The sequence below is a fragment of the Pleurodeles waltl genome, chromosome 1_1, assembly GCF_031143425.1.
Source record: "Pleurodeles waltl isolate 20211129_DDA chromosome 1_1, aPleWal1.hap1.20221129, whole genome shotgun sequence".
Taxonomy (NCBI): Eukaryota; Metazoa; Chordata; class Amphibia; order Caudata; family Salamandridae; genus Pleurodeles; species Pleurodeles waltl.
Genome location: NC_090436.1, coordinates 946,566,373 through 946,589,076, shown reverse-complemented (window position 1 = coordinate 946,589,076; position 22,704 = coordinate 946,566,373). Strand labels below are relative to the sequence as shown.

Here is a 22,704-nt window from a genome sequence, read left to right as displayed (position 1 = left end):
TATGTGTTGCAGCATTGTGTGGCACTTAATTGTGTGGCCTTGTGTTGAATTACGTGGAGTTGAATGCTTGTTTTCTATCAACTACAGTGCTGCGGGAGCAGCCTTCATGTGAGGTGAAACAATGTTGTTTCTCTTTTCTGCCCTCGATTTACCCAATCTGTGTGTGTGAAAATTGGATACAAATGCACTTTGTTTACAATTCATCTTCTCAAAACAAGCTTCTAAAGCGAAAAATATGCTGCTTGTGAAGCATCTGATCTGTGCATGTGGATGTGGCACAGATACAAAATGTGTGACAGTGGCCAATGCCAGAAGTGTGGCAGGCACAAATCCCTCATTCAAGGAAAGTTTGCAATGAGAAGTGCTTATAAAGTGTTATATATCTTTATAGGCTAGTCCTGCTAAAGAATGATGTTGCATGAAATAAATGTAACCTCTGTACAAATAAAAATATCAAAGCATTTACATCTTTAAATGCTAAGCAGCATCCTTGAGCTTAGCCCCAACAACAATTTGTGTTTAGAGTCCCAGAATGTGTGACACTGATTCTACTGTGTTCTGCTTGTTGTATAGAGCACAAGGTCTGAACCGAGTTATTTGCAAATATGGCACAATAGCGTCTCAAGAAACATTACGGCCCATATTTATACTTTTTGACGCTAAACTGCGCTAACGCAGTTTAGCGTCAAACAATTTAGCGCCGTCTAACGCCATTCTGAAGCGCCATGCGGGCGCCGTATTTATGGAATGGCGTTAGCCGGCGCTAGCAGACCGGCGCTGCCTGGTGTGCGTGGAAAAAAACCACGTAGACCAGGCAGCGCCGGCGTAGGGGGAAAATGGCGTTAGGGCGTCTTAAAATGGGGCAAGTCAGGTTGAGGCAAAAAAATCGCCTCAACCCGATTTGCGGCATTTTTTCGACGCCCAGACGCCATTTAAATGACTCCTGTCTTAGTAAAGACAGGAGTCATGCCCCCTTGCCCAATGGCCATGCCCAGGGGACTTATGTCCCCTGGGCATGGTCATTGGGCATAGTGGCATGTAGGGGGGCACAAATAAGGCCCCCCTATGCCACCAAAAGAAATTAAAAAAAAATAAAAATTATACTTACCTGAACTTACCTGAATGTCCCTGGGATGGGTCCCTCCATCCTTGGGTGTCCTCCTGGGGTGGGCAAGGGTGGCAGGGGGGGTCCCTGGGGGCATGGGAGGGCACCTGTGGGCTCATTTTGAGCCCACAGCCCCCTTAACGCCTACCCTGACCCAGGCGTTAAAAAGTGGCGCAAATGCTGGGTTTTTTGCCCCGCCCACTCCCGGGCGTGATTTTTGCCCGGGAGTATAAATACGACGCATTTGCGTCGCCGTCATATTTTTAGATGGGAACGCCTTCCTTGCATCTCATTAACGCAAGGAAAGCGTTCACGCAAAAAAATGACGCTATTTGCCCATACTTTGGCGCTAGACGCGTCTAACGCCAAAGTATAAATATGGCGTTAGTTTTGCGCCGAATTTGCGTCGAAAAAAACGACGCTAATTCGGCGCAAACGGAGTATAAATACGGGCCTACAGTTCCAACTTTTTAACACAGCGTGTTGAGTCAACTCATAGGTATAAATCTTGCACTGCATTCAAGGGAAAAAGGATGGGTACTCTTAGCTAAAATATCATTCTATTCCTGTGACTCAAACACAAAGAAAACAGAACAGACATCTGGCCTGAACCTGTGGTGGTTTCAGATCTCTGATCCCTGCCATGGGAGAGGGAAAGAGGCAACAGGAGATAGAGAAACGGGTGAATAAAAACACTTTGAAGTCAGTGAAAGACAAGTAAACAGGCGCCCTGGGAAAAAGGTTTCTGGCATTTGGCTCAGTCCTTGAATGCACAATAAATGTGATGAGATAAGAACAAAATGTACAGGCCTGTTTACAGAAACGGAGCTCGGTGTATGTGAAAACACTGAATATGTAGGCTCCACCGCTGAAAACACTGCTTAAATATAAGAGAATTATAAATAGCTGAATGATGTTCAAAACAGAGCATGACACCCGGAAACTGGCATTTAAGCAAAAACGTTGATCATCCTGCTGAAGATGGGAGACTTGACCCAGGTAATATGTGGAAGTCAACATATCAAACAACTCAGACGCATTCTTTACATGTTTATGAGGTTTCAATACAACTTCCACAGTATTACAAGCAATGATGAATGGACAGGGCTAGCAAGAAGTGGGTAAGCAACGGTGAGGGATGGCCACATGTGACTGGTCAAGCAGCGAAGCGGGAGGGGATTTGGGGGATGGGTATGGAATACCGGGACATTAACAAAAGAATCCTCTCACTTTGAAGTCATAGAAACAAAGGTAAATAGGTGCCCTCGGAAAACAGCATCTGTCCTTTGATCTCGGTCTTTAAATACAGAGTTAATGTGATGAGATAAGAAAATGGTTTACAAACCTGTTTACAGAAATGGAGCTTGTAGCGGGTGAAAACACGAACACTCCTGTAAAGTGCTTAAAAACAAAGAAAAACGTAATTCCTAAAACACTTCCTAAAATGGGAGTAGTGGATGGATAGTAGTTACTGGTCCATGCTTTCGGGGAGGGCTGAACAAAGGAAAAGTTCAGTAGTACTGAATTTGTGGAATTATGTGTGAAGTTATAAAAAAAAAGGGCTTGTGGGGTTGGGAGTTTAAGTTAGGTTACTACCTTTACTGGTGATTTGCTTGTATTGTGAGATTTTATGTTGTAGGAGTAACCTCTCGTTAATCTAAGCTAAACCATAACTCATTGTTTTGTGCAGTAGTATCTTTGCAGATTGAATGTAACTTTACCAAGCTGTACCATCTGACATACTTTTGGGTTTCCTTTCCTTGTCTGTTCATGTACGTAGGTTGAACCTGGCTCTTCTTGTGCTGTTTTTGGTCTGGGAGGAGTTGGCCTGTCAGCTCTCATGGGCTGCAAGGTATCTGGGGCTTCGAGGATCATTGCTGTAGCAAGAACCAAAACCAAGTTTGCAATCGCAAAAGAAATAGGAGCCACTGAGTGTATCAGTGCCAAGGACTGCACCAAGCCCATTCATGAAGTGATCTGTGAGCTGACCAATGGGGGAGTTGACTACGCTTTTGAATGTGTTGGAAGCACTGGTGTTGTGGTACGTATACAGTACCTTCTTATAGCTTAACAATTGCAGGTGAAAAATGTATTACTAATTTTAAACGTAAGAGCATTTCGGGGTACATATGTTTTTCCAGTGACAGAATGATACACTCCCATAAATAACCTGTCAGAACCTTTTCTGAGATGGAACACATTATTTTTATTTGCCTATCACTGTTCGCCAGATATTATGATATAAGGTGCTTTTGACTTACGGAATGGGTGCACAAAGAATTAACTAAAGCTGACTTTGCTTTTGTTAAATGAGGGGGTTCATAGAGCATTCAGGAAAGATGAGTTCATGTTTGTGTTCTGAAGAGGAAGTGGTAGGTTGATTGCAACTGATCATTGTGAACTAGTTCCAAAGAAATGGCCTTTCACTGCATGCAAGCTGCCTATTTCCTACTACCACTGACCATACTACTCGATTCATCTATGATAGCTGAATGCCTTCCTCAGAGCAGTTCTTTCACTAGTGCTTTTATTAGGAATGTTGACCCAGGTCTGCCTCTATTTCCACCTGTTTCATGCTGGATTTTTGAAGGTAGCCTTAAATGACACCATTTTTAAGGTTTTCCCGGACTTGAATTGGTTTTGAATCTGCTGTTTTCATTTTCTGGGACACTCCTGTCCTTGTGGCTGCGTCCTTTACAAAGTTGCTGCCAAAATAGTGTACCCCGCTTCTCCATCAGCAACAACAACAAGGTGTTGAATGGAGTGTTTGAATTAATCTCAGCCACTAGCAATCACCCGGGCCACATTCCAGGGCATCGTTTTCACTCACTATGCCACTCTAGACAAAGACCCTCCTTACGCAAATCAGTACTGACTCTGTCCTCATTGGAACAGCCCTCACTGAATTTGAAGGTGAGGCCCCCTCCATGAAGGATCGATCACAAGCCACCCCAGATCAGTTTCACCATACTTGGAGCTTTTCAGTAGGGTGTAGTTTGACTCCTGTGGCACAGTGGACACAGGATCTATGTCTGGGCATACCTGTCACACTAAGCCAACAGCATCAACAAAAACAACACAGTGATGGATGGAATACTTGAACAAAGGTCAGCCACTGGTAATTGCTTGAGAAGCTTTTCAGTCCATCATTTTTCACCATAGACAAAGGCCTGCCTTATGCTAATCAGAACCAGCCCTGCTCCTTATGGGAGCATTTACCCTGCAATGCCATGTGAAGCCCCTGCAAAAAGAAATTAAAGCAACCGCAGACCGGTTTTGCACCACATCAGAGTCTTCTTTAGGTTATAGCTTGATGCTTAAACCAAGGCCCGTAGTTATACTTGGTTTGCACTGAATTAGCGTCATTTTGTTTTTACGCTAATTCAACACAAACCTAACTCCATGTTTATACTTTGGCGCTAGACACGTCTAGCACCAAAGTAATGGAGTTAACGTCATTTTCTTGAGGGGAAAACTTTCCTTGCATCAATGAGATTCAAGGTAGGCGTTCCTGTCCAGAAAAGGACGATATGGCCTTTGCGCCATATTTATCCCCCTGTGCTAAAATCCAGAACGGGGGATAGGGGCCTTAAATAATGGCGCTAAGCTTGCTAAGCGCCATTATTTAACGTATGGTCTGGACAGGCGTCAGGGAACCTGTAGGCAGATTTCCATGGTCAGAGACCATGGAAATCACCCACAGGTGCCCTTCCCTGTCCCCAGGGACACTCACCACCCACCACTACCCACACCAGGAGGTCACCTAAGGATGTGGGACCCATCCAAGGTAAGTCTGGGTGATTTTTTTTTTTTTTGACAAACCCCTGCACGGCGCTGGCCCCAATGGCAATGCCCAGGGGACATATGTCCCCTGGGCAAGGCCATTGGGGTGGTGGGCGTGTCTCCTGTCTTTACTAAGACAGGAGCCATGTCCATGGGTCTTGTGCGCCAGAAAATGGTACTACACTGTTTAGAGCCAATTGTTTTGCCTCTAAACAGTGTAGCACCATATTTTGGCTCACAAGCCCCGGTTTTCCCACCAGCTCCCTGGCCCTTTTATAAGGACGCTAATGGGGCCTTAGCGCTGGCTAGCGCCATTCCATAAATATTACGCCCGGCCGGCATCATGGAATGGCGCTAGCCGGCACTATACTTTTTGACACAAACCTGTGCTAATGCAGGTTTGCGTCAAAAAGTATAAATCTGCCCCCAAGTGAGCAAGGGAAGGGACCCACAACTGGGCATACCCATCACACTTAGGGCATCAACTGCAACAACAACAAGATGATGGATGGAATGCTTAAATTAATCTTAGTGCTGGAAATCACACAAGATTATGCTCTGCTATAGGATTTTTATCAAGAGATGAAAATGATCTGTGAGCATTCCAAAAACATTTTTCTTGTCTCAAATAACAAGAGAAAATGGCACATGAGTTGTTGAATAAACAGAATGTAGCAGCCATCAAATGTGATGGAATAGAAAAGGATTTAACAGCCACCAGATGTGATTGATAGCTGACACTGTATTAACTGAGCTGTTTTGGTGAGGAGTAACAGACAGGAATCTTTCCTATTGTAGTTGCAAAATGACAAGTAATCCCCCTTTGTTTGTTTGGCCTCACTTTGCAGCAAATTCTTATAGGTTCAGGCACATCAACAAATTTATTAGCACTTTCTATTCTGATCGACAGGGCGATTCTGCCTGGTTTGACATTGAATTGTTGTTTTGTTGACTTCAGGGCAGCTATCGACCGGATCCCCCGTAGTGCCCTGTGGGCTAAACTACAAAACTGGGGTATTCCTCCAGTTCTCCTGGATGTTAATATAGAACTCCATACAGATACCTGGATCCATATTAAACTTGGTGATGGGCGCGCCCTTTCTAGAAAAATTCCCACCAATCGTGGTGTGAAACAGGGCTGTGTACTTGCACCCCTTCTTTTTAATCTGTTCAACGCAGATATGTCAACGTCTCCTGAAGCTGTTAATTCTCACCCCCCTAAGATTTTTAGCCTTGCGCTCAGCCATCTTCTTTACGCTGATGATCTTGCATTGCTCAGTTACACTAAGATTGGCCTTCAACGGCTGATTAACTAACTTGTATCTTATACTCCCACAAATCAATTGGAAGTTAATTTGCTTAAAACCAAAGTGGTCTCCTTTGGAAGTCAAAAACATTTGGGATCTAGTTGGTATTATAAAAACTGTAAACTCGTTTCCAACCAGTCTTATAAATATCTAGGGGGGCACTTCGATTCTAGGGGCAGCTTTGTTAAACATAAAAAGGAGATTGAATTCAAAGCTGTGGCATTGCAGGTGGCCTTCTCTAAATTATCCAAAGTTTTAAAGGGGCTGACCCTTCTTCCCCTAATGGAAGTGATGAGAGCAAAGATTATCCCCTCAGTGGCCTACGGTCAAGAAATTTTGCTGGGCAAAGGCTCTTACCTATTAAATAGGCTGGTCAATAAGATCTACATGAGAGTCTTCCATGTTCCGCGCCTTGCTTCACCCGCGCAGGTTGGGTTGGAATTTGAGCTTCCGGATCAGGTGGCAGTTGGTGTCAGTGCTTTTTTGAAGCTCTGTCATAAGTTGCGTGGGGCTACGGATGGACGCCTGGAGGCAGTTTTGTGGCAAGAAATCAGTGAGTCAAAATTTAAGGGATCTTACTCCCATTTTTTGGTTCAATGTAAATGGCAACTGGGAGCTGAAGATCTTTGGGTGAGTAACCCCCCCCCCCATTCCCTGTTCAACCTAGATGTAAAAAGTCCATTCACTCGGATCGCTCCCTCCTTGCTCAACGGAAGCATCCCTGGTCAGTAATCAAATCTTTGAAGCCAGGTACGCCTTCTAGCTATCTTTCATGTTCTTATGGGTTTCGGTTGAAAAAGGCCTTTATGGCCTTAAGGATGGGCAATTGTTTTTTTTTTAAACATCTACCCCTATGGCAGTTATCTCTCGGGGAAGGCATGACTTGCAGAGGCTGTAGCAATGCGGAAAAAACTATTGATCATGTAGTCTGTAGATTTCTGCTTCGGAGCAAATGGAACAACCTGGGAATTTGCTCCTGTCGACAGGCTATCATCCAGTCTCTGACCCAAGCTAATTCATTGCTGAATGTGTGATTGACTAACTTTATCAAAATTTCCCAATCTAAATTCAGTGGCACAGCGAGCTATGGATAAGCAGAATTGGAATTCTTTCCCGCTCTTGCCCTACTGCCCATGATTGGGTAGGTTGTGGAGTCCTAACAGCATATGTTGGTATTTAATGTAGCCATTATTTAATGCAATATGCACTTCAGGACCCGGGTCTTACGTATTTTGTTTTTTATGTACTATGTGGGGTTCTGAGCTTTGGTGGCTCGTTCTATTTTTATATTCCAGGATGGTTTTATACTATTCGGCAGGAATGTCTCTTTTTTAATATGTTATGTGTGTTTAGATCATTGTGTGTTTTTAGCATGAACTTAGCCTTTGATTGTTCTTGCATTTTTGATTGTCTCTTTCTTTTTTCTTTTTTTAATTGTATTGGATTTTATTATCTGCAAAATAAAATGATTAATTCACGCCTCACAGGGAGAATTAATGTAATTTCTACATTTCCGTTAGAAAAAGACTGACAGGAGTGTAGGGGCGCAACGTAAGTGAGGCTGTGACCTAGGAAGTTTTGTTGAGTGTTTAGAAACTGGGTGTGGAGGATGATTTTGTCTTTGGTAGAAAGCTGGTAGAGATGACCTTATATTGATTCCGTACTAGGTTTCGCTACACTTCAGGAGGCTAAGTGATTTGAGAATTAGGTTATTCACCAAACTGGAAAATCACACATGAAATAAATGATCTTTGAAAAAAAAGGATTCAGTGTTTTGTTTACTGTATATTAAAACATTGGAATATTGGAAGTGCAATTGAATACAATGGAGTGTTCTGGGCTTCTAATGGCTGATAGAAGCCTGAGCTCCAACATTCCCAATATTGTTGTTCACAGCTGTTGCTGTGTACAAAGGCCTCATGGAGCTCAAAGGGATTACAATTCCCTCGAGCTCCTTGAGGCCTTTGTTTTCTTTATTAGAACATAATACCCTCAAGTGACAGAATGTTCTAATTGCCTTATAGCCCTTTCTAGCTCGTGTTTGGCTCGGGCCTTTAACACTGTAACGGGCCTTTAATGGCTGGTATAGCCCGCTACGGCATGCTAAAAGGCTATATTATATATACTTTACGAGGAGCATATTTCTTTTACATGGAATAATTCAGCAAAATTGACCTACTTACTCTTTTGAGTTAAACAGTGCTATTCAGTTCATAAGTCAAACAGTGCATGTTGAATGAGCAGTCTGAATGAAATGCAATGATTTGGCCAACTGATTTTGTGCCCCTCTCCTTATTTCTTTTTTCCCAACAGCTTTCTGCACTGATGTCCTGCGACCCTGGACAAGGAACATGTGTGTTTGTTGGAGTGACTGATCCTGGTTCACACTTATCAATCAACCCCTGGCTACTGATTACAGGGCGCACCCTTAAAGGAGCCATTATAGGAGGTACACCCTGATGAGTGAGACGTTCATACTATTCTGTCACTTTTCTGATTTTAAAAAGCTAAGTGCTGTATTACAAGATGCTGCACAGTTTTTGAACATTGCCTGCGCGGTTGGTTGAAAATTGTACAGAAATGACAAGATTGCGCCTTTCAATTGGCTCTAATCTAATAATTATTTTGTGTTTGCATGCTGGTATTGGTAGATTGGATACTTGAAGGATGATCTCTTTCTAAAAGTGAAGAGATAGAATGATAAACTCACACCTTCCATGGAGCTCAGATTGTCCTGCTGGGGTTCGCGTTGTATCTATTAAGTCTGAATGAAGGGTAGCTGCCATGTGTACTTTACACTTGTGTTTGTGCATCAGAAAATTTTACTGTTTTTCCTGAACCTGCAAAAATCTATAAAAAAGTATAGACACCTTGCTAGGACATTCTAATATATTGCTATATTAAGGGAATGCAAATGTGCTAAAAACTACTGGCACTGTACCTGTAAGAGTAAATCATCTCTGCTGAGACATTCTGTCACTGTCAGTTTAAAGGCTTAGCTGCTGAGTTTAGAAGTTCTGATTCCGGCTCATTATATGTGCAGTTTCCTTTTTGAAAAATTAGCAGTACAGTCCATTCAAATTATAACAGCACTTCCACAGTCAGTTTGTAATGTCGCATTGAAGTATAACGGTCCTCCTAGGATGCTCTGAAACTGTTCTACTGAAACAAAAGATTGCCGCTTAGAAGATCTGGAACTATACAGCTGCAGGTATACTAGTGTTGATGTGAGGTGCATGTACTGATCAACTGAATACACTCATTGGATGATGTAATCAGTGATGTCATTTGAGATGTCATTGTTGAAGTCATTTGAGATCTCATCAGTGATGTCATTGACCATGTCATGAGTGATGTAATATGTGAGGTCATAAGCAGTGCATTACGGGGTGCAAGATAAAGTTAAGCAGAGGTAACTGTAAGTGCTAAATTTCACTGGATTTGTGCGTGTGAAATGTGAGCCTAACTATAACGTCCCTGTAACTTTTGTTTTTTTTCAGTCAATGTTCATGCTTTTTTCAAATACGTGTTACAATTACCTTAGGGCACAGGTTATAGTTACTTGAGATAACTCTAATTGGTGAATTTCTATGTTTTGTTATGTTTGAAATGTGAGTCTAACTAAAACGTCCCTGTAACTTTAAGTTTTTTTAAGTGAATTTCTATGTTATTCAAAAATTCTATTTCCTAACTATAATGTCCCTGCAACCTTTAGTTTTTTTCAGTGTATATATATATATATATATATATATTTTTTGGTCTTGCACCTCCACTTAGTGAGTCCCCAGGGCTGCCTTAGGTTACCGGAACAACATTGGTGGTCGAGTTATTTTTGGCACTGGTGACCTGGGGCCCTTGAATTTGAGTAAAGTAATGAGCTAGACATGCAGTTACTGTAGCTGCTGAGTTCTTAGCTCTTGCTTCCTGCACTCCATACAACATATATACATTTAATATACTGTTAAAAAGCATATTTTAATAAAAAGTAAATATATTTTATTATAAAATATCCAATAACCACTTTGGATTAAAGCTAAATGTTACTTTGAAATATTTAACAAACAATTAAATGAATTTCATTTTAAATTTAAATTAAGTCTGTGCATAACATGTAATATTCCTTACAACATAATAAGTAAATATAAATGTTTTAATTTAGGTAGGAATTTGTTTTACTAAATCTGCAAAAAATAACTTTAGTTTAATATATTTAGTTAATTACACTTTAATATTATAGTTTGCACCACTTTGGTCTATGTTTAAAATCAATTTATATATTTTACATTAATATTTAATCTAAAACATTTTACAGTTTTAAAAAAAAGTTTGATTAACTTGTTAAAATGTCCCTATACTGTGTCCTAGTGGGGGCAGCAATAAATATCAGTATGCCATTTGTACAAGCAGTGTTGCATTGAGGGAAGGAGTGCAAACCCATTTCCTATGCAGATGGACATTCCCAACCCAAGAGTTGCATAAAGAGTTATTTGCCAGAGTGTGCTTGGAACTGATGGAGCTTTGGAGTGGTGGGACTTGAATCGTAAGCCATGCCAATATTGCTCCACTAATTGGCCATTTGTGCTTAGGACTGGTTCTGTGTAAATATGGGGTTCAAATAGATGGCAACTATTCTCATGATCTCTACTGGAATGATATCAAAACCACTTATCAGTTAAATCCATGATGGTCTTCTGTTATATATGTAAATCTCTCTGCTTCCTAATAGAGGACTGGGTGCTGTATGAGACTAAGGTATGCACTGCAGCAATCTGTGTTTGATCTCTTGTCAAAACAGAAATAAATGTATTGGCCTTCAGAGCATTCACCAGTTACATTTTGGTGTCTTTTTCATTCAAAATATTATAGTTATGGTTATGCACTGAGAAAGACAACTGAGATGTGCAACTGCACTATTTTCCCTTACCCTAGACTCTTGTGAAGTGTGAGAGTGTTCCCTTCCTTCCCACCTTGGAAGTGAATTTATTTCAGATTCAGAAAGGAGGTTGTGAATGCTCACACACCCAAGAGTATATGGGAGACCTCAAAATGTCTAGACAATCCATGTCTTGGCCCTCCAAATCCACACCCTTTGAGTAAGAACTTGGGATATTGGTTGAGGGGGATGGAAGCCCCACTTGGACAACAACAAGATTCCCTGACAAAAGTCACTACATTATCCTGTGCTTACCCCTCTAGTATCTTGATATAAAGCAGCCAGGCTTAACTGAGAGGAAATACATAAAGTATTTACGAAGCACACAAACAGGAATAGAGTGAAAGCACAAGAAAAATCCCAAACCAATTTAGAACAATAGGGTTAAATAAACTTAAATTCAAGTAATGGTACCAGAATGACAGAAATCTGATCAGGAGGACTGAAGAAATTCAATTTCAAAGATTTAGGTGGATAGCTTCTAAAAGCACAAGGTGCCACTCGTGGTCATCTGATCATGCTAGGTCAAGGGATAGTCACAAATTAATGCTGACCGGAATGGAGCACGGGCAAGATACAAGGACCAGCTTAGTCCAGCTGAAAGTTACTTTCTCAAAGTTGTGGGTGAAGAGTTCCATTTGTGGTGGAGGAGGCCATGTAGAATAGGAAGAGTGTCATGGATGACCGGCACTGCAGCACAAAGAGCTGGCCTGGCATCATGGGCAGTTTTTGCTGTAGTGCGAATATCCATTCAGGAGTTGCAAATGGTCATTGCTGGAGCTTCGCGTTGGTGATCACAGCAGGTTCTCGTTGCTGTAGCTCAAGTGAAGTTCTTGCGTTGCCAGTTGTCACTGATTTCAGTATAGCACAAAGAGTCAGACTCAACAGAGATTCATTTTGACAGTTGTCTCGGTGGGAGCGGGCCCATCCATTGCCATAAAGAATTTCTTCTTTTCTTGAAGATGAGTTCACTCTGATGACAGCCAGTGGTCCAGAACACGGGGAAGCCCCTCTTTTTAATCATGCCTCACTCTGTCAGAGGCCAGCAAGGCTCAAGCATGTCCAGTTACTGGTCAATGTAGGTCCAGCGCAGCAGGTCAGCTGGGCAATTGAAGGGAGCTCCTTGAAGCTTGTTGTGTCTCTGTAACTCAGACAAGGGAGCTGACTGAATCATGGGCTCACTCAGGTGGCCTGGGATGAAGGGAGCAGGTCCACTCTTCCTTCTCAGTGCAGGGCAGGCCTCAGGTAGCAGGACAGTCCTCTTGGGAACAAGGCGGCCTCAAGCAGCAAGGCAGTCCTCTTTTACAAGAAGGGCAGTTTTCTGGGGAATATGGAAGGCCTCAATCAGCAGGATAGTTTCCCGGAGAATAAGGCAGTCCTTCTGTAGTGTCCACAGGTCTAAGAGTGTACTGCAGGGGTGGGTCAGGAGGTCCAATATTCATACCTGATGTCAGCCTTTGATGTAGGAGTAACATCCTGGCTACTACCACATCTGGTTCTGGAAGTTCTTCCCTTCTCTCACCACACCTCCAAGCAGTCCGGGGTTATAAAAGAATGGTATCAGATTCCTTTTTGTTAGTGCTGGAATGGCCCGTTGAAATGTATGTGGTGCGGGGAACAGCTCTACCCGACCCATCCTGACAGGATGGCCCATCCTACCAATGCCTAGTCCTCTCTTTGTCTCACTGTCTGAGAGAATACACAAAGGCCAACTGAAAATCTTTTCTAAGTCATGTGACCCAGGACCATGGCCGCAGGAACCAAATGGTTAGGACAAGAAAATGGCAACTTTCTAAAAGTGTAATTTTCAGAATTGTGACTAAAATCTGACTTTGCCATCAAAGAGGAGTTTAAATTACAATTTATTTTAGTCCAAATGTGGCATCCTAATCTGTTCCTAATCAAAAGGTAGCACTTATTAAATGTAATAAGGTAACCCAAATTTATGAAATAGAAGAGATATGCCTTCCAGTAGTGAAAAACTAACTTTTTCACTACATTCTAAAATTTATATTCGTCCTGTTTCCCAAATACAGTGCACCCTGCTCTGTGGCCAGTTTTGGGCCTATCTCAGGGGTTAATTATATCTTCTAAAAAGGAAGGTTTAGACCTAGAAAATGTTTTTTTGCCAAGCTGAATTGGCATTTTTAAAATTGAATCACAGGCTGCAGTGGCAGGCCTGAGACATGTTTAGAAGGGTCACCTAATTGAGTTTCACAGTGAGTGCTGCAGACCCACGTGTAGCATTTACCTTACATGTCCTGGGTACAGGTAATGCCATAAATAGGGACTTACAAGTGAATGAAATATGTCACTTAGGTATAAGCCAATTATTCCATGTTTTAGAGTGAGAGCACACAGACTTAGCACTGGTTAGGGGTGGTGAAGTGCTCAAGAATAAAAAAGAGATTCAGAAAAAAGGAGGGGTGGAGGCAGACATTTTGGGTGAAGACCACACCAACGATGACAGGTCTAACACCTTGTGTGAGTGTTAATACTGAGTAAAAGAACACAGTCCAACAAGAATTCCCCAGTGCTAAATGCATTTATATCTGCAAGTTACCAATTTGTGGATCATTGTCAGCCGTATGTGAAGTCATATTTGGCTGTCCACATAGTTAGAACTGAAAATCGGTGTGGAATTGGGCACAGTGGCCTCTGACTAAGGTGATGCATTGTACCCAAAACATCGGCTCTAGGTTTCACATATCTTTCAAAGGTTTCTAAGATCCCTACGGCCTATTAATAGATCTTCTCTTTCTCAGATGATTCAGAAGGGTTGACATTCTTTTGCCAAACATGTGAAAAAGTGTGTCTTCCCTTGGCATTCAAATCACACCATTACAACTGAATATAAAATCTCACAAGAGTTTGCCAATATCCAAAAGGGATAACCATGACTAACTTGTGATATCACAACAAGACATGAGCATCGCTGTAGTATGTGTGCATTATGAATTCACAAACATGTAGCACTCATAGGACTCAAGTGTGCACCCATTAAGGGGCATATTTATACTCTATTTGCGGCATATTTGCATCATTATTTTTTACGCAAATCCGGCGCAAACCTAAATCCATATTTATATATTGATGTTAAAGTCATTTTGTGCCTGCGGAAAACTACCTTACGTCATTGAGATGCACGGTAGAGGTTCCCGGGCAAAAAATGTCTCAAAGGCCCTAGCGCCTTATTTATCCTCCCATGTAAAAATCACGCATCGGAGGAGGATGGCCTTAAATAATGGCGCTAAGCTTCCTTAGCACCATTATTTAACACCTGGGTCAGGGCACGCGTTAGGGGGACCTGTGGGGCTTTTTCCATGGCCCGAGACCATGGAAACAGCCCACAGGTGCCCTTCCCTGCCCCCAGGGACACCCCTACCCACCCGCACCAACACTTGGAGGAAACCTAAGGATGGGGGGGACCCATCCCAGGTAAACCCAGGTGAGTTATTTTTTATATTTTTTCAAAGTGCTATTGGGGGGGCCTAACTTGGGCCCCCATACATGGCACTGGGCCCAATGGCCATGCCCAGGGGACATAAGTCTTGAGGCACATCTGCAACAATTTTGCTGATTTATTCAATGTTAAAATAACTGAAATACATGAAATATTACACAGTAATAAGATGTCAGAAAATTAGTGAAAAAGAGGTGGCCCCACTTTTCGTTAAAGCTTTTCCTTTATCCAACTTTTTTCTATTGCATAAAAATTACTGTCTTTCATTGGTTGGGGACAGCATAGCATAAGTCCCCTGGGCATGGCCATTGGTTTATAACTATTCCTCGATAACATGCATATCTCCTACATTGATAGCATACTTGACATGTTGTTCCACTCCCTAGATCATAATTGTTATTATGATTATTATTATTATTATTATTAGAGCCTTTCATCTTCACTTGAATAATAACAGGTCATGCTCTTTACTCACCTCCCCTTGGAACACCCTCTGTCCTATATACATCACTCATCTACACAAACCCATAACACTCTTCTTTCTCTTGCTTTTATACCCATAAGAAACATCTAATTTCACTGTCTTTGCACCATCAACAATTTCCCACTTCACCATTCCTTGATCAACAAGATCATTGACGCTACACATTCGACTCCCATTTCCGATTCTCCTACCTCCTAGGTGCAAGGAATCAGATGACTCCATTCTTATACCTGGAATAAATTCATATGAATATGGCCCCATTTCTTAACATTGCTTCTGGTGACCAGTTCAGTGATGGTCAAATAGTCGCCTCTGTGAACTGTAAAAACCCAATTATAACTTTAGAGAAGTGGAAGCAAATGGCCAATTCCCCACCTCGAGACACACCTGCAACAATTTTGCTGATTTATTCAATGATAAAATAATTATTACACAGTAATAAGATGTCAGAAAATTAGTGAAAAGAGGTGGCCCCACTTTTCGTCAAAGCTTTTCCTCTATCCAACTTTTTTCCATTGCATGAAAATTACTGTCTTTCATTGGTTGGGGACAGCATAGCATAAGGTCCCGGGGCTTACCCTTTGCCTGCTAAGCTTCTCAAATAGGTTGTACAGATGTCACTAAAACTGCGCCTGTCAATGTCAGTTAAACTATTTTTATTAAAAAAAACACACAAACATGGCTAATAATTATAAATATATCAAGTGGGCTGAAGCTGGGGTGATGGAGCCTTACCACCATATCCTCAATGGCCTAGTAGCCTGCACTTAATTTTATCAAAATATGCTAACTAAAATATTGTATCCTAAATATTTTGTTCCCAAGAGTATTGTCCCTTGTCCCATGAGAGTTCATAATTTACTATCTACACCCAATCGGGCAGTACTTTTAAAAATAATATTTAGAGCACAATATTTCACTCAGATTCGATTTTTTCTAACAATAGCAGCACTCAGGCCAGGACGCCTCAGCACCCGCAACATGTGGCTTACATCCACACCACTCAAAACATGCATTGCCTACACATCATGCTCTCAGTGTACTCACCTGTCTGTCTGGAGGACCGTAGAGTGACTGAGGTAAGTGTACTGAGGTAAGACCCCATCCACGAGTTTCTCCAACTCCTCCGCAGTGAAGGCAGGGGCCCTTTCCCCAGACACTGTAGCCATTGTCGCTTCCGGACTCAGGTCACAGCAGCACTTGCAGTGTATGTCCTCCCCTGTTGATGGTCAGGTAGCAAGTGAGTGAGTTATTAGAAAATGGTGGTCATGTCCGCGGCGGTGCATACCGTCACTGCTGGTGTACCTCACCATTGGGTCCTGGAACCCATAGGGCCCAATGATAACCAATGCAAAGTTGCGCGGCGGTCATCGACTGCCTACCGCGATGGTGCACATCACCAGCGCACTTACCTCATTTCCACTTGCCCTTCCTCACAGGTCAAGCAGCCGCCATTTCAGGGGGGCACTTAGCATGGCACCTAACTGCGTCACAGCAGACATTGGCTCATCAACTGACTCTCGACTTCACATACTGCTTCTGTGACATAATTTCAGCAACAGTTGTGCATTCTATGTGGAAATATGACCTTCACACCTTTCACCACCCAGCACATCAAAGGCTAAATGAGGTCCATTACCAGTTGGTGACATCAAGTATTTTTTCCGATTTTATTCCACTTGTAAAATGGTGACAGTCACACATTCATCTTTTTCACTGCTCTCACCAATGACATTATGTCGCAGTCTTTGTCTAATTGAAAACTAACATTGGATGGTGCTACTGTGACTGAGACTCATATCGTTTTAATTTCCTTAAAGAAAAACCGGATGCATTTCAAACAAAAATATGAAAAGTTTTCTTTTAATATTTTTAGAGAATTCAGTGGTCCATTGGACTACTACCTGCTCTGAAAAAATGTTTTCGCTCCCATTCACAAAGGGGAAGGGTTTCCGTAGGGACCCCTTTCCGGTTGCGAATGAGTTACCACCAACTCCAAGTTGGTGGTAACTGCTGAATACGGTCGCAAAACAATCTTACCTACCACTACGACTCCCTATTTGGAAGGGACCCCCTCGGCATGCCCCTTCCAAATAGCAACTTGCAAACCTATATTGCGATTCGGTAAATAGATTACCGAATCGCATAAAAGGGTTTGTACATACCAAAATGCTTTTAATTTGCAACAAGATATAGCTACGTACATCTGGCCCACAGTCCTCACTAACAGCTGTATCATGAGCAGAATAGACAACTGTAAGAGACTGTTATCTGATCCAGTACTTATTTTCACCACTAGATAAATTATTAGCCTCACCACTTGTACCCTTTATTACCTCTATAGGCATACTCTGCCTCCTCGTTTTCAATTCCAAGCGGGTTGGCTATCAATTAAGCAATACGCTGCCTGCACACTTCTTAATATTCATAGTATCCATTATAGTACCACAAATATCCTCTCTCAAGCACAAACCAGATATACGTCTACCTGGTTAGTTAACGGTTGCAGGCCGCATATTTGACCCTGATTTGGAATATTCAGGTGATTCTACTTCTACATATTATTGTGACTTTGTTAAGAAGGATGGAAACCAATTGATGGCTATATGAGATAAGTCAGCCAGGGGCGACTCCTCCGTTAGGGCAGAGGAGCGTCACCCCCGCCCCCTCCCTCTCCTTCCAGGAGCAGGAGCTGCAAAACCTTTGAAAATTAAATAATAAACCTTGTTTATCATTCATTAGAGTTTAATTTTTAAAGGGGGTGGGGCCATTGAGGTGACAAGCGTGAGGGGAGTGCACATAGCACTCCCCACAGAGTGCAGGTATGTTTGGCTGGCCATCTCGGGCAGCCAAACACACATGCGCACAAAGGCTCTCTCCAACTCGGCACTGTGTTTGAGCAGCGTCATGCTTTGAGCAGCGTCATGATTGGCCGCAGAGCAGGCTGGGAGCCTGCAGTGCAGTGGAGAGCAGTAGAGAGCAGCAGTGATGTCTAGGTAATATTTCCTTTTTTATTTATATTTTCTTTTTATTTTATTACGCCTCTTCCCCCTAACCCTTACCCTGCCACTTTTCAAAGTTGCTAGCCGCGACTGAAGTCAGTGCTGTCAAATTTCGGTAATCTGCTTTTATCCCAACCTCAACAACTCCGTTACCAACACTTTTTTGTGCATTTAAAATATCCGGGAGTTGAAGCCTTCAACTATCCCACTTTGGTAAATAGAAGTGTCACATGGTTGGATTCGGGTCAAACCGAGCTACCCTTTGGTAAAGTATAGGAAAGTTGTACAATGTTTAGTACACTTAAAAAATATAGAAAAACATATTTTTATGTTACATATTAATATAAATTAATATAATATGTTTATTTTAAATGCATAAAATACAAAACTGCTACAGAATTACTAATTTAATTTTGAACTGAACATCACATAAGAATTACTCTCTTCCAGAGGTAAAACAAGCACCTTGATACCCATCCACCTTTCCTTGGCATTTGAGATCACTGACCACATGATATTGACTGCACAGTGTCAGCTTGTTTCAGTCCTTTCAAAGAAGCAGCACCTATGGAGTAAAGCTGACTTTTTTTAATCTATTTCCTGTTCGTGGGTCACTAATCTTCAGTATGTAAATTATACTTCTGCTACTCCATATGTAAGGCTAAGGATATGATTTAGAGTTTGACGAATGGGTTACTCCATCACAAACGTGACAGATATCCTGTCCACTGTATTACGATTTCCATAGAAAATTATGGAATCGTAATAAGGTGGAAGGGATATCCGTAACATTTGTGGCGGAGTAACCAACTCTGCCAAACTCTAAATCGAGCCTTAGCTTCTACCATGAAGATGACATTTTCAGCTTGATTAAAAAATCGTGAATCAAAACATTTGGATTTTCTTCTGTAGAACTACTTTTATGTTTGAAGAAACATTCTGACTGTAATGGAATTCTCAAAGAATACCCTTAGAATCCGACAAAACTACGAAGATGTACATTCAAACAGATGTACATTTTTCTCCATGTAAAAACGTCTCCTCATACATCTCTTTCGTTGCTGGAGTATTTCTTCTTTCTGATTTAAAAAATGCACTTCATGCTACTTTTGACAGGAGCAATTTTTTTTAGAGATTGTAGATGTTCACCTGTTTTACAGCCAGTGATTCCAACAAACTCACACACAACCTTTACATTTTGATGGATGGAGTACAGATTGTCGGGTGGCAGAGGAAATTATACCACTCTAATGGTCTACAGTCTGCCACATTTAGAGGTGACCACCGGCCCAGCAGTCATATCTGTACATTGAAATGAACTTTACATTGAAAGAGACTGCTTTGAAGGTGGTTCCCTTCAGGGAGCAAAAGGTTTGGTGGCTGTCCTCCATCAGTGTCTACACCTGTCCACCAAACTTCTAACAATTTTTGTTTTGCAAAAGCAAATTCCCACATTGGAGATTCTCCCAGGATTTACGGGTCATTATTTTTTATTTCTGCCCCATCACCATCAGGTATTTTGTGATGGTGATGGACAGGAAAAAGACCATCACAGCATAATACCTTTCCTCTGCTGGCCCCTGCTCCTTTGAGCCTCCTGAAATAATCTTTCATCAATCAAGGAAATGAGAACTTCATTGGCAGAAAGCTATGGGTTCACCAATTTTTAAATGAGGCAGGAAAGACTGGGAGTTTGGCAGACCGGGTAGTCCATCAAGTTTGTAGCAAAGTACCCCATCTGCTAAACTTTAAATTAGTCCATACATTTTCATGTGTGACATACTGACAGAGTATTAGCATTTGCAACCCCATTGTGCGCTATATAGTTTAAGAATTGGCTCCTCCAAGATTTTTTTAAGTAAAGTGAAAATATGTCTCTTGCCAGCCTACATTCCAGGCACCAATTAAGGGAATCAAAAGGCTACAGACAACAACTTAATTGTGAAGACTGTCTCCCAAATTCCCCCACCTTGCTTCATGAAACTGTTCCCTATCCCCATTTACAATTTATCCACACATCACCTTTCACTGGCAGAAATCCAAATTATGAGTAAAGGGTTGTTTGTACCCTTAAAAAATCAAGATCCTTTAGATAGTTAGATAGAAATCTTACACTTCCTACACAAATTGAGGTTAAAAGCCTTTTTTCATAATTCCCCCAAAGAAATAGAGGGTAACATTAGTGTCCTGAGACCAAAATCCTCCTTTTGTCCTGATAGAAATGAGCTACCTAAGAAAATTAATGTCTTTGAGGATGTAGTATTGAAAGAATGAGACAATCTGAACTCTAAACGGATTTTTTTCAGAAATAATTACACCAAAGAAGAAAAAGATGCTATGATTGGTCTGACGAATAAACATGATATCATCATCAAACCAGCAGATAAAAGTGGGGGAATTGTGATCTGGGATGTAGATTTGTCTGATCAGGAAGTGATGAGGCAGTTAAACAACATAGACCATTACCGCAGGGTAGATGCAGATGAAATAACAGTATTACACGCACAAATCCAGTCCATTACAAGCGAAGCTTTGGACAATAACTGGATATGTAAAAAGGAATTTGAGTTCCTTAATCAAAATGAAGGCAGAATACCATGTTTTTATATTTTTCCCAAAATACATAAAAATTTGGAAATGGCACCTGGCAGACTGATCATTTCAGCATGTGGTTCACTTTTAGAACCTTTGGCCCAATTTGTAGATGTCTTCTTAAAACCTTTTGTAGTTGAAACCAAGGCATATGTCCGTGATTCCATGGACATTATTAACAAAATAGAAAATCTTCCATTTGATGAAAGTAAACAGCTTTTGTTCTTTTTTTGACATAGACATTTATACTAACATTCCACAAGATGAGACAGGTGCTTGATACACGTAAGTTGTTGCCGATAGACATTCCAACAGATTTCCTTATAACTTTAGCATCATTTTGCCTTAAAAAGAATTTCTTCAAATATAAGGAGACTATCTACCTCCAAATTAAAGGAGTAGCTATGGGGTGTAGCTTTGCACCTGAGATAGCAAATGTGGTAATGGATTGCTTCGAAAATAAGTGGATATATACAGACCTTAATCCCTTTGTTAAGAACATTGTTAATTGGTTCAGATACATTGATGATATAGTGATGATTTGGGAAGCAGACCACTAAAGGTTGGCCCTGTCCCATGATTGGCGTCACCAACGTACACCTGACTTTTAATTTACAAAGAATTGCGATGTTAAGAAAATTAACTTTCTAGATTTGTGTATCCTATCAAAAGAAGGACATCTAGAAGTTAATGTTTATAAAAAACCAAAAGATCGTAACACTTTGTTAAATTTTTCGAGTGGCCACCCGAGAACCTTGAGAGAAAATCTACCTTATGGTCAGTTTCTTCGTATTAGAAGAAACTGTAGCAATAAAGATGATTACTTTGCTAACGCTACTGATTTGACCAACAAACTCATTAATAGAGGATATAGAAGGAAATTGGTTAAAGCTGCGTTAAAAAGAGCATGCTACATACCAAGAGAAACATTACTTATCCCTAAACAACGAACTAAGAAGTCCCCTTTAACTTGTGTCATCACTTACATTCCTAAGGCCAACAAAATCAGGTCAATTATTGACAGAAATTGGAGAATTGTGAAAGGTTTAGGCATTGAAAAACCTCTGTTCTCATTTAAGAAAGCACAAACTTTGCGGGACCTTTGGGTGAAAGCAGCACTTCCAATTAAGCGTAAAAAAGACTTGAGGGAGATGCTACAGTTACTCTCTGTACAGGGACATTATAGATGTAAAAATTGTGTTGCATGTCAGTTCACACAGGACTCCAAAGAAATTGTGATAAATGGAATGGTACATCAACAAAGAGACTTTTAGAACTGCAATACCAAGAATGTAGTCTATTGCATCAAGTGTCCTTGCGATAAGATGTGCATTGGCCAGACATCGCAACCAGTGAAGACCAGAATCCTGAAACACAGATCAAGGATAAAGTGTTTAACCCAAAGTGCACCACTGGTAGAACATTTTTACGAACTAAATCATCAACCAGATGACATACGGTGATGCAACCAAAAGGAGATGACCGTTCAATAACAAGTAAACTACTAAGAATGGAGGCAAGACTGATTGAGAAATACAAAACAGCCAGACAAGGCTTAAATGATTTGGATGAACTTTGGTCCTTAATTTAGTGTCCCTTTGGTTTGATCAAGCACTTTTATTTAAAAATATATGCATAAAGTACAATGTACACCATGGACAGCCTTAGCCTTTAGGAAACACATACATGCCTGCTCATAACATGTGTGAAGTATTATTAGTTAATGATTGCCATGTGCCCTGTACATCTAGAATTCGCAACATATGGTTGTTTGGATGTATATTATGCTAGAATGATGGATGCCAGATGAATGTGGTAGATCATATACATTGATCGATAACCCTTAGATTAGCATTTGAAATAGATAGGAATTTTTTAACACAAGACATGGTATGATGGCCATATAGATTTAAGATGCCTATGCAAAGGTTTCAAGGTTTCTTAATGCATATGTTTTTAGTAAATGTTGTCCATTTATAAGTGACAGGCAATGTCCATTTGTCATAATCCTTCAGAGAAATCACTGGTTTCAGTT

At 41.1% G+C, this 22,704-nt stretch overlaps 1 protein-coding gene across 1 annotated transcript in view; it reads left to right on the top strand.

Annotated features, from left to right (window-relative positions):
* Nucleotides 1–22,704, top strand: part of LOC138289659 (alcohol dehydrogenase 1-like) — a 455,985-nt gene that overhangs the window by 269,746 nt on the left and 163,535 nt on the right. Inside the window, exons 6-7 of the mRNA XM_069230191.1 lie at nt 2,886–3,146; nt 8,509–8,644. Coding sequence (XP_069086292.1) covers nt 2,886–3,146; nt 8,509–8,644 — 397 coding nt within the window. The remainder of the gene's footprint in view (nt 1–2,885; nt 3,147–8,508; nt 8,645–22,704) is intronic.